General features: G+C 41.1%; 1 protein-coding gene across 3 annotated transcripts in view; it reads left to right on the top strand.

Annotated features, from left to right (window-relative positions):
- The window catches only part of vrk1 (VRK serine/threonine kinase 1), a 67,492-nt gene that overhangs the window by 412 nt on the left and 54,923 nt on the right, over positions 1–12,157 (top strand). The window contains exons 2-4 of one of the 3 annotated variants that reach the window (XM_020511017.2): positions 4,818–4,920; positions 8,393–8,587; positions 10,705–10,864. In XM_020511017.2, the coding sequence (XP_020366606.1) occupies positions 10,705–10,864 (160 nt within the window). In that variant the 5' untranslated portion in view covers positions 4,818–4,920; positions 8,393–8,587. The remainder of the gene's footprint in view (positions 1–4,817; positions 4,921–8,392; positions 8,588–10,704; positions 10,865–12,157) is intronic. The other 2 variants (XM_020511018.2, XM_048600175.1) reach the window with 2 other exon arrangements.

Genomic DNA, 12,157 nt, shown 5'->3' with positions numbered 1-12,157 from the left:
CCCTACTGCAGTGGCCTCTTGCCACTCTTCCCTGCAAACCCATCTGCTATACTTACCCTCACGCCTGTACTTGCCAACCCTACCCTTACCCCAGCCCCCCACACAGACACCCCTCCATTCTCCCCACACTGCCTCTTGCACCCCCTCCATCTGCCCACTCCCTCCACCATTCCTCCTGTTGCTATCCTCTCCAACCCCTCCTTCTCAACCCCTAATAATGTGATTCACCAAGGACTCTGGTCATAAAGTAATAGAAGTGTACAGCATGGAAATAGACCGTTTGATCCAACTTGCCCATGCTGACCAGGTATCCTAAATTAATCTAGTCTCATTTGCCAGCACTTGGCCCATTTCCCTCAACCCTGTCTTTTCATTTCCCCATCCAGATGCCTTTTAAATGTTGTAATTATACCAGCCTCCTCCTCTTCCTCGACTAGCTCAGTCCATACATGCACCGCCATCTGCATGAAGAAGTTTTCCATGGGTCCCTTTTAACTCTTTTTCCCTCTCTCCTTAAGACTGTGCCTTGTAGTTTTGGATTCCCCAATTGTGGGGAAAAGACTTTGACTAGCCATGCCCCTCGTGGTTTTATAAACATCTATAAGGTCACCCCTCAGCCGCTGACTGTCCAAGGAAAATAGCCTCAGCCTATTCAGCCTCTCCCTTTAGCTCAAACCCGCCAACCCTGACATCATCTTTGTAAATCTTTTCTGAGCCCGTTCAAGTTTCACAACATCCTTCCTATAGGTCGGAGACCAGAATTACATGCAGTATTCCAAAAGTGGCCAAACTAATGTCGTGTACAACCTCAACATGACCTCCCAACTCCTATACTCAAATGTACTGACCAATAAAGGCAAGCATACCGTACGCCATCTTCACTATCCTGTCTACCTGACCCTCCACTTTCAAGGAACTATGAACCTGCACTCCAAGGTCTCTTTGTCAGCAACACTCCCCAGGACTTTACCATTACGTGTGTAAGTCCTGCCTTGATTTGCCTTTCCAAAATGCAGCACCTCTCATTTATCTAAATTAAACTCCACCTGCCACTTCTCGGCCCGTTGGCCTATCTGATCAACATCCTGTTGTACTCTGAGGTAACCATTTTTCGCTGCCCACGAAACCACCTATTTTGGTATCATCTGCAAACTTACTAACCATACCTCCTATGTTCATGTCCAAATCATTTACATAAATGACGAAAAGCAGTGGACCCAGCACCATGTGGCACATGGTTGGTCACAGGCTTCCTGTCTAAGAAGCAACCCTTGGCCATCTGTTTTCTACCTTCGAGCCAGTTCCTGTATTCCATATGATCTAACCTTGTTAATCAGTCTACCATGAGGAACCTTGTCGAATGCTGTGCTGAAGTCCATATAGATCACGGCTCTGCGTCAGCTATCAAAGTGGCACGGTGGCTCAGTGGTTAGCACTGCTGCCTCACAGCGCCAGGGACCCAGGTTCTGTTCCACCCTCGGGCGACTGACTGTGTGGAGTTTGCACATTCTCCCCATGTCTGCGTAAGTTTCCTACGGGTGCTCCGGTTTCCTCCCACAGTCCAAAGACGTGCAGCTTAGGTCGATTGGCCATGCTAAATTGCCCGTAGTGTTCAGGGATGTGTAGGTTAGGTGGATTATAGGGAGACAGGTCTGGGTGGGATTCTCTGAGGGTCGGTGTGGGCTTGTTGGGCCGAAGGGCCTGTTTGCACACTGTAGGGATTCTATGATTCAATCCTCTTTGCTACTTCAAAAAACTCAATCAAGTTAGTGAAACACATTTTCCTGTGCACAGCCACATTGACTACCCCATATCAGTCCTTTCCCTCCAACAACTTGCCCATCATTGATGTCAGGCTCACCGGTCTGTAGTTTCCCTAGCTTTTCCTTTAGTTGTTGGAGGGCAGTCATCTCAGCTCCCAGGACATGTCTGCAGGTGTACCTCAAGATAGTGTCCTAGTCCCAAACCTTTCAGCTGCTTCATCAACGACCTTCCCTCCATCATAAGATCAGAAGTGGGGATGTTTGCCGATGATGGCACTATGTTGAGCACCCTTTGCTACTCCTTAGATACTGAAATAGCCCATGTTCAAATGCAGGCTTGGGCTGACAAGTTGCAAGGAGCATTTGAGCACATGCATGCCAGACAATGAGCATCTCGGAGTCCTAGAGGCATGCAGCACGGAAACAGACCCTTTGGTCCATTTTGTACATGCCGACCAGATATCTTAAATTATTCTAGTCCCTTTTGCCAGCATTTGGCCTGTATCCCTCCAAATCATTCCTATTCATATACCTATCCAGATACGTTTTAAATGTTGTAATTATAGCACCATCCACCATTTCCTTTGGCAGTTCATTCCAGACACGCACTGCCCTCTGTGTGAAAAAGTTGCTCCTTAGGTCCCTTTTAAATCTGTTCCCGCTCTCCTTGAACCTATGCCCTCTAGTTTTGGATTCCCCTATCATGGGGAAGAGACCTTGACTATCCATGCCCCTCACAGTTTTATAAACCTAAGGTCATACCTCAGCCTCCGACACTCCAGGGAAAATAGCCCCTGCCTATTCAGCATCTCCCTTTAGCTCAAATCCTCCAACCCTGGCAACATCCTTGTAAATCTTTTCTGAACCTTTCAAGTTTCACAACATTTTCCCTATAGCAGGGAGACCAGAATTGCATGCAATATTCCAAAGTATGCTAACCAATGTCCTGTACAGCTGCAACATGACCGCCCAACTCCCATACTCAATGCACTGCTCAATAAAGGCAAGCATTTCAAATGCTGCCTTCACTACACTCTGTCTGCATCTGCACCTGCAAGGAACTATGAGCCTTCTCAAGCAGCTAGGGGCAGGTTTTTAAAAAAAAGTGCTGGCCAGCTAGCAACGTCCACATCCCATAAGTGAATGAGAAAGTAAAGATTATGGCCCAGGCTTTTCCAGAGGAGGACTTTTTTTTTTTTTTTTTTTAGGGGTTGGTTTCCTCACTTCTTGTCGGTCACATTCTGCTGGTAATATTTGGCGTTCATGAATCCAGTATTGAAATAGAGATGTCTTACAACAACTGCACAGGGTGTTGGTGAGGCTGCACCTGGAATTGTACAGAGTACAGTTTTGGTCCCCGTATTAAAGAAAGGATGTCCTTTGGAGGCAATTCAAAAGAAAGTCATTCGGCTCATTCCTGAGGTTGAATTATCAAAATGGCTAAACTGGTGTGGCCTTTAATTCATAAGAGTTTCGAAGAATGAGAGGAGGGGTTCTCATAGTTCTCATGGCTTGGTAGTGTAGGGGGAGAAAATAGAAAATAAAGCACACCGAGAAGCCCTTATGGTGCAGTGGTAGTGTTCCTATCCCCTGGACTGAGAGACTCCAGTTCAAGTCCCACCTGCTTCAGAGCTGTGTAATGACATCTCTGGATAGGTTGATTAGAAAAATAGGTTAAAGTTTTTTAAATAAAACTAGAAGAATAAAGGGGTTAAAGATGGCTCTTGTGGCACAGTGTTAGGGTCCCTACCTCCTGAACCAAGAGGCTCAGGTTCTTGTCCTACCTGTTCCAGTAGTGTGTAATGACATCCCTGAACAGTTTAATCAGAAAATATCTAGAGGAGGAGGGACAGGGCTGTGATGGCACAGTAGTAATATCCCTACCTCGGAGCCTGGAGGTCCAGGATCATGCCTGTCTTGGTGCAGAATTGTGTAATAATGTCTCAATTAGAAAATGTATTGAAAAATGAGCGGTGATCTTTTAGAAACATAGTTTCTGGTGTGCGGGAGGGGTCGGTGTTTGATAGGGTAGATGTTGTGAAGATTTTCCTACTGGTTGGGAATCTTGAATTATGGGATATAAATACAGGAAAGAGGGGCAATCATTTAAAACTGAGGTGCAAAGGAATTTCTTTCAGAGGGTAATGAATGTCTGAAATTCTCCATGCAGCATCATGGAAACTACATCACTAAGTATTTAAAGAGGAGGTAGGTAGATTTTTGAAATATTGGTGGATTGAGGCCCCTGAGCTGGCATGAAAGAGGAGTTGAAGCCTGGGACAAATCAGCCATGATCTCGTTGAATGGCAGAGTAGATTTTAGGGGCCAAATGGCCTGCTGCTCCCTTGTTTGTTATGTTCTTATTTCACTGGCAGGAATATAAATGAATTCCTAGAAGAGATTGATACTAGTGATGAGAGACAGTGAGAGATGATGCCTCTTAATAGGTTGGACCTGTCAGCTAATAGATATTTGCTTTGAGAAGTTTAGATTCTCCTCCATGGTGGAAAATAGTTGAGGCTATGTTATTCTGCCGAATGTATTGGGAAAGTATACTCAATTCCTAAATTTTATTTAATATTTATTTAAGAAAAGTCCATCCCAAAATCTTAAATGGTATTTACTTATTCTGCTTTCTCTGATGTTAATCTGTAAATAATTATATTCAAATGTTGTTTAACTCTGCTTTTGTATCCAAATTTGGTGAACAGTTTGTGATTGTGAGACAAAAGAGCATCACTAACCATGTCATTACTGTTGTGATGTCACTTCAAGAGGCATTAAATTTAAAGACTTGCAGGGAGTAAGTTGTTCTGTGAAATCCACAACTATGTTTTGTTAAACTATATTACAAGGCACTAATGCATTTTTAGGGCCATGTTTTCTTGACAAATCATTAGCATTTGGCTACTTTGGTTTATGATGCGCTGTCCTTGATAGCTATAATATTGCAAGACTGAAAACGTAATTGTATTTGTGTAATTTCATAAGCTATGATAGTGAAATTAAATGATCTTATCACTGAGATCTTCTCTTAACTCCTTTTATATGTAGCTTTTCTGTTGCTCGTATCTTCTGTAAATGCCAATGTTATGGTTCCTGGACTGTATGTCCCGCGGTACTAAAAGCAACTGTCGTAGACCAGGATTGTTATGAGGTGAGCTGCTAAAAAGTAAGAATTTAGAGAGAAGTGACATTTTATTGACATGTGCTTCTTCATTAAGCATTACACTTTTGTAACACAGTAAACTTACTCTTCAAATTTTATCAGCAGTCATTCATCTACAAATAGATTTTTGAAGGTAATTGATGCCAGGTATGCACAAATGTCTTGACTGGCATATGTTATCTGTGTTCGATTGCCTTGAGGTGATGATTATGGTCACCTGATCAAACTCATAAATAGTTTTCTTTATGGTGCCTTATACAACTAAATAATTTGCTCAACTGTTTGAGAGAGCATTTTAGAGCTAGCTATATTGATATGGGCTTGGAGCCACGGACCATAGTCCGCAAGCGCAGTGAATCTTCTTCCTTATACATTAGTGAACCAGTTGATTCTAATGACAGTCCGAAGACTTCAAGGTCACTTCTTCACAGATCCCAGCTCCCAAAATTTAGTTGTAAAAGAAAGTCTGGAAATGGATTTCCCCCTGTTGTGTGGGTTTTGAAGCCAATACAGTGTGGAGCTGGGGGAACACAGCAGATCAGGCAGCATCAGAGGAGTGGGAAAGTTGATGTTTCGGGTCAGGTCTGCAACCCACTGGTGATCTCCTCCGCAATCTCCCACTGCAACCCACTGGTGATCTCCTCCGCAAACCTCTTTGACCTGACACAACCTGTCCATCTTCTTTCCCACCTATTCGCCCCACCCTTCCCACCGACCAATCTCTGGTACCCCCTACCTGCATCCACCAATCACCACCCCACCTACCTTCCCCAAGACCCACCCCTCCTCCCTCTATTTATTTCCCCCTCCCCAGCCCTGATGAAGGGTCCCGACCCGAAACGTCAACTTTCCTGCTCCTCTGCTGCTTGACCTGCTGTGTTCCTCTAGCTCACGCTGCGTTGACTCTGACTCCAGCATCTGCAGTTCTTGCTATCTCCGTGTGGGCTTTGAGCACGTGTTCACTTATTATTTCAGGTTACTTGTCCAGCTATACCACTGCACTAATTTAATAGATCAGGAATTGTGGTCATCTTGGTTCAGTCTTTGAGGCTGAATTCGCTTCCATATCAAACCATGTTTTTGATGTTCATCACTTTAGAATGAAGGAGGAAACTTTGGTGGAATTACATTTCTAAAGTCACAAGATTAAGGTGGCATGAAACAAAAACTAAAAGGCTTGTATTTATGTAGCATTGTTCACAGTATCAGTGTATTCTAAAGTGTGTAATGGTCAACGTTGTGATTGTTGTCAGTTATAATGTATGAAACACTTGCAAAGTTGGGTAGAGTATTTGTGGATGGGACGCAAGAAGTTAGAATTTGGTGTTCGTAAAATGCTAAGGAAGAAAGCATTGTGCAGTCCCTTCAAAGATGATGTGCTTTTTCTATGCTTGGAGATTTAAAAAGGATGTCTGTAAGCAGCAGTGTACAGAAAGCACTCAAATGGAAAAGGTTGTATCAAAAGGCTGTACAGTTAGCAGGCCAGCAGCAGTTTTTACCAAGACAAGAAGCTGTGAATTTAGCCAATCAATTTGAACCAGGCACTTAGATAGCAAAAACAAATTAAATTTATCTGATGCTTTTGACAACATAGGCTCAATCCTATTGTAAGAAATTGATATGTCATCAAGGGTATAAAAGAAGGGAGCAGTTGGACAAAGACAGCAGAGCTAACTGCCATCTGCCAGAGCTAACAGCCCTCAATTCTCAAGAGAATCTCTAGCCCTCACAGTCTCCTCTAAATTTTAGAGAAAGCACAATCTAAATAACAAAGGTACCAACGACACATCTAGTGAATATTCCTGACACAAGAATTGATGGAGGAGGCACAAAACATTTCGAGGGACTAAATTCTATTTTTTTAATATATGTGGGCCTTGTATTTATTGGAACAGCATACCATTAGAATCTTGTTTTATTTGGGAATAGATAGTAGCTAGGAGGGATTTATTCGATTTGTTAATAATTTAGTTAATTTGTTCGCTGTTAGAATTAGATAAATTGTTACTTGTTCATTTAACCAACAGAAGTTGCTGAGAGGCTAGTTACACCACTCTTCACACTTCTGTTACAGATTATAGGGCGAGGTGCTCCTCTTTGGGTGTTTTGGTTTTAGTTCTTGGGGAGGAGGTCAACCTGTGCTTTATAACAACACATAAAGAAATTTATCTACATTGAGACTCCACAGACAGTGAAATGATTTTTCTAGTGACTTTTTTTTTGGCTCAGCAAAAGTGACCAAGGGTCTTTGGATGTCATCCGTGCTTTTCCATATAGGGACATAGGAGCTTTTTCATCCACCTCCGAGAGCATACAGGGTCTGGATTTAATGTTCCATTCAAAAGATATCATTTCTGATACTGCAGAATTCCCTTGTTACTGCATTAGAGTGGCAGCTGAGATATTGTGTTCAAGTTTCCAGAGTGAAAAATTGTTTTGACTCCCAAGAAAAGAGTAGTCCAATTGAGTCACAACTGCCATCTGAGGAACAGTATGGACGGTAGATGTCAGGAAATGTTTGCCTGACATACAGCGTACTGGCAGTCAGGGATAACATAAAAATATGAAATAAATTTGCATTTGTATTGTATCTTTCATGGCCTCAAAATAATTATTTTGAAGTATAGTCATGTTTGACAAATGTGTTTGATTCTTTGAAGATATAACTGGTACGGTGGATAAAAGTGAGCCAGTAGATCTAGTATATTTGGATGACTAGAACGCTTTCGATAAACAAAGTGCCTTGTTAATGGTTTTTGCACAAAATGAGAACTTATGGTGTTGAGGGTCAAATATTAGCTTGGATAGGGGATTGATGAAGTGACTGGAAACCATGTTGGGATAAAGAAATATTTTCAAGTGTCAAACATCAAATACTGTATTGCTAAAAGGATCGGTGCTGGGGCCTGAATTATTTAAAATCTACATTAATGACTTGGATGAAGGGACAGACTATTAACAGTCAATTTGCAAATGATACATGAGTAGGGAAGCAATTTGTAAGGGAAATGCAGGGGTTGCAAACAAATATAGATGGGTTAAGTGAGTGATCAAACATTTGGTTAATAGAGTATCATGTGGAAAAACGTGAGCTTGTTCTGTTTGTCAAGAAAATAGAACTACAGAATATTATCTAAATGGAGAGTGACTGCAAAATGCTGCCACACAGAGGGATCAGTGTGGCCACACACAGGAATTCCAAAAGGATTGCATGCATGTAGAGCCAGTGATTAGGAAGGCTACAGAATGTTGATAAGGAGCTAGGCAAGAAAGTGGAGTTAAGGCTAAAATCAACTGGCTCTGATCTTATTGAATGGCAGAGTGAGTTCAATTAATGTAATGTCCGATTTTCTTTTTGTATTCGATGCTAATGTATGAAATGTGACAGTCGAGTTGCACAGTAATGTTCAATAAGCAGGAATGTAACAAATAACAGTTAATCTATTTTGTTTTGTTCAAGGGATAAATGCTTTCCACGGCACCGAAATAACCACCCCTGCTCTTCAAATAGTGCCTTGGCACATTGTACATCGCCTGAAGGGGAAGACAGGGCTTCGATATAACTCCTTCTGCAAAAGACAGCACCTTCCACGAAATCCAGATTATCTTCTTCAGTCTCGAGTGTAATTTGAGCCCACAATCTTCTAGCTAAAAGGCAAGAGTCTTTAAGAGGGGAAAGAAAGGAACACTCAATGTCTTGAATATTTGAGAAAGAAACAGCTTAGGAAGGCAAAAAACATTCACTGTGAGTTGTTAAGGACTCACTTTGTGTTAGAGGAAATTGAATGGGAAATCAAAACTGAAAATAATGCCTACTGTTCTACTTTAAATATGTCAATAATAATCTGACATGTTAATTCTTTGAATGAGCACAAATAATTGAGAGTTGTCTTGCCATACTTTTCAGTTTGGACAGAAGTCTGTCCAAATCCCTGAGGATCAGAAAATTCAAAAAATGACTAATTTTCACAATGTTAGCTCAAATTATAAAACTGTAGACTGAAAAGTATTGGGAAATTGTTGAAAAGTTTTGAGGCTTTATTATAAGTAATTGTCTTGTGGCAAATGAGCTCATCATAGGATGTCAGCACTGGCTTAACTGCACTGTCTAGGCTAGACGGATTTTTTTGGAAGGGACAGTAGACCTCTGGAAAGCATTTGACTTTGACAGTGATTGTCCATTGCATTGCAAGAGGTTGCAAAAGTAAATTATATGCTGCAAACCTGAAATTGAAGCAGAAAAATCTGGGATTATTGACATTGGGTTGTATCTGTGAAGTGAGAAAGAGTTAATGTGTTGGTGGTTGATCAAAAATATTCAAGGCAAAAAAAAGTCCTAAAGTAAGGATTGGGAAAAGGTGGCATCAAAATAGAAGACCTGAGGTGGAGTGAAACTAAGGGGATTCAATAATAAAAGTGATGAATTTCTGAGGCAAAAGGAGATGCTAAAAGTCAAATAAGAAACAAGATGAGTCTAGAATAAGTGTAAATGTATATAATAGAATCATCACCAGAAACTGTTGTCTGATAAAATGGGAACAGATGTCACAGACAAAAGGTGAGGTACTGTACGTTGTGCTTTTCATTGAGTTATAGAGTCTGACAGCATGGAGACAGACTCTTTGGTCCAGCTAGTCCACGCCAACCATGTTACCAAACGAAACTAGTCCCAACTGGCTCAATTTGGCTCATATCTCTCCAGACATTGCCTTTTAATGTACTTTCCAAATGTCTTTTAAATGTTGTTACTGTAGCTGCATCCACCACTTTCTTTGGCAGTCCTTTCCACACTAACCATTCTATGTAAAAAAAACAGGTTGCCCATCATATCCTTTTTAAATCTTTCTCCTCTCACCTTAAAAATATGCCTCCTAGTTTATAAGTCCCCTACCTTAGGGAAAATACTTGTGATATTCACCTTATCTATGTCCCTCGTGATTTTATAAACCTCTATAACTCACCCCTCAACCAGCTATGCTCAAAATAATCCCAGTCTGTCCAGCCTATTTTTATATCTCAAACCCCCATCCCTGGCAACGTCCTGGTACATCTTTTCTGAACCCTCTCCAGTTTAATAATATCCTTCCTATAACAGGATAACCAGAACTGTGCACACTATTCCAGAAGAGGCCACACACCAACGTCCTGTTACAACCTCAACATGACCTCCCAACTCAGAGGTCTGAAAAGTGAAGACAAGTGTGCTAAATGCCTTCTAAACCACCCTGTCTACCTATGATGCACATTTCAAAGAATTATGCACCTGAACCCCTGAGACCTAGTGGCATGTAAATTGGCTGCTGTTCTGCTCTACATTACAATGGTCACTACCCTGGAGAGATAATGTTGGTTGTGAAGTAGTTTGCAATTTCCTGAAGCTGTGAAAGGTGCTGAACAAGTGCCATTTTGTTTTGCAGTATTCTATCAAATATAGGCTCTCATTTACAAAACTTAGAGGGGGAGAAAAAGTTTTGTGTTCTTCTGATACAGCAGGACGTTCCACGGACCAGAGGTTTAAAAAAACAAGCGACGTGCTCTGAGATACTGATGTATCTGTTAACAAACATTCTGTCTTGGGAAGGCCTTTGGGACTTAATTACCTCATTATAATTAACAAATACACAGAAAACGTTTTTAAATTTTTTAACTGTTTGAGGATTTCATGGGTTAGTCTCAGAACCTCTACTTCTGCAAAGAAACAAGTGTTCATTATTCTTCTGTTTAAGTTGTTTGAAGTTATTCTTTTCATGTGTATTTTTTTTAAAATTTCAGATGCCTCCCAAACGTGTTCCAGCTGTCAGAACAAGAGCACCACCCAAGAGAAAGATGGCAGAGGAACTTAAACCAGGGGAAGTGCTGACTGATACTGCCAAGAAGCAATGGAAAATTGGGAAGCCAATCGGGAAGGGTGGATTTGGCCTCTTGTATTTGGGTAAATACAGGCAATGGATCTTGAGCCTCTCGAAAGAGAGGTAGCATACACTAACTGTCATGTTGATTCATCTAAGACTTGAAGCACAAAGTTTAACAGCTCACTGATAATTGTAAAGGCAGTTTCTGTTTCTAGTGAAGACCAAATAGTTCAATTACTTGGTGCAATTGAATTTCTCCATGCGGGCTTAAAGTAGAGTCCTACAGTGACGTTTATAGTTTATTGTTAAGTTCATAAATGGCAGTTTTCTGCATATGTCAGCACTGTCTCAGGTTGAAAACACAATTCTCCATGCGTAAGCCAATTTGATTTGGTATGATAATAGGAAAATTATAATTCAACTTGTATTTATAAAACACATAATAAAGCATTCCAGGTTTTAAGGAGCATCTTGAACACAAATGTTCAAATTAGGAGCAGAGGTATGATGTTTGTCACTTGAGCTTTGTGTCATATATTAAGATAATGTCTAATCTTGTGTTTTGAATTCCACATTGTCAGCCATCCCCGATAACTTTGATTCCATTGTCTACTAATTCACCTTAAAAATATTGTAGAATCTTGCCTTCATTTCCTTCTGAGAGACAGTTCCATAGTTGCACAACCGTTTGAGGGAAAATAAAATTCTACACATTTCTGTTTGAAAATAGTGATCTCTAATTTCAAAATAAGGTTTCCTAGTTCTGGACAGTCCACAAGAGTAAAGCATCCTTTCCACATCTACCTTGTCAGGATCATTTAGGATCACCCCTCAGTCTTCTAAGCCCTTAAACAGGGGTGCTACGTTAGCCATTTTCCAGTCCTCTGGGTGCCTGCCTGACTAGAGTGTTTCGTAAAAGACCACCACCAATGGCTTCACAATTTCCTTGGATATCTCCTTCAGAACTCTAGTGCAGTCTCCACCTGGTTTGAGTGATTTATCTTTGACCTTTCAAAGTTGATGCAAAATACCTCTTCAGTTCCTGTACCATTTCTTTGTGCCCCATTACTACTCTTTCAGCCTCCTTTTCCAACTGTCTAATGTACACTTTCGCCTCTCTTACCTTTTATATATCTAAAAGCTCTCTTGTGGTCTTTTATACTACTTGCTGGCTTGTCCTCCTATTCATTTTCTCTCACCTTATTACTTTTCCTTTTGCTTTTATGCTGTCTCTTACTGTTGCCTCATGTTCCCCTTAGTATGTTGTTTCTTCCTTGAGATGAATTTCTGTTATGCCACCCAAATTACCCGCAGAAACTCCTGCCATTGCTGCTCTACCATCCTCCCTCTAGGCTCCCTTCCAATGAACTCTG

Source organism: Rhincodon typus, chromosome 8, assembly GCF_021869965.1.
Source record: "Rhincodon typus isolate 14 chromosome 8, sRhiTyp1.1, whole genome shotgun sequence".
In the NCBI taxonomy this organism is placed as follows: Eukaryota; Metazoa; Chordata; class Chondrichthyes; order Orectolobiformes; family Rhincodontidae; genus Rhincodon; species Rhincodon typus.
This window is presented reverse-complemented; position numbering and strand designations above follow the sequence as displayed.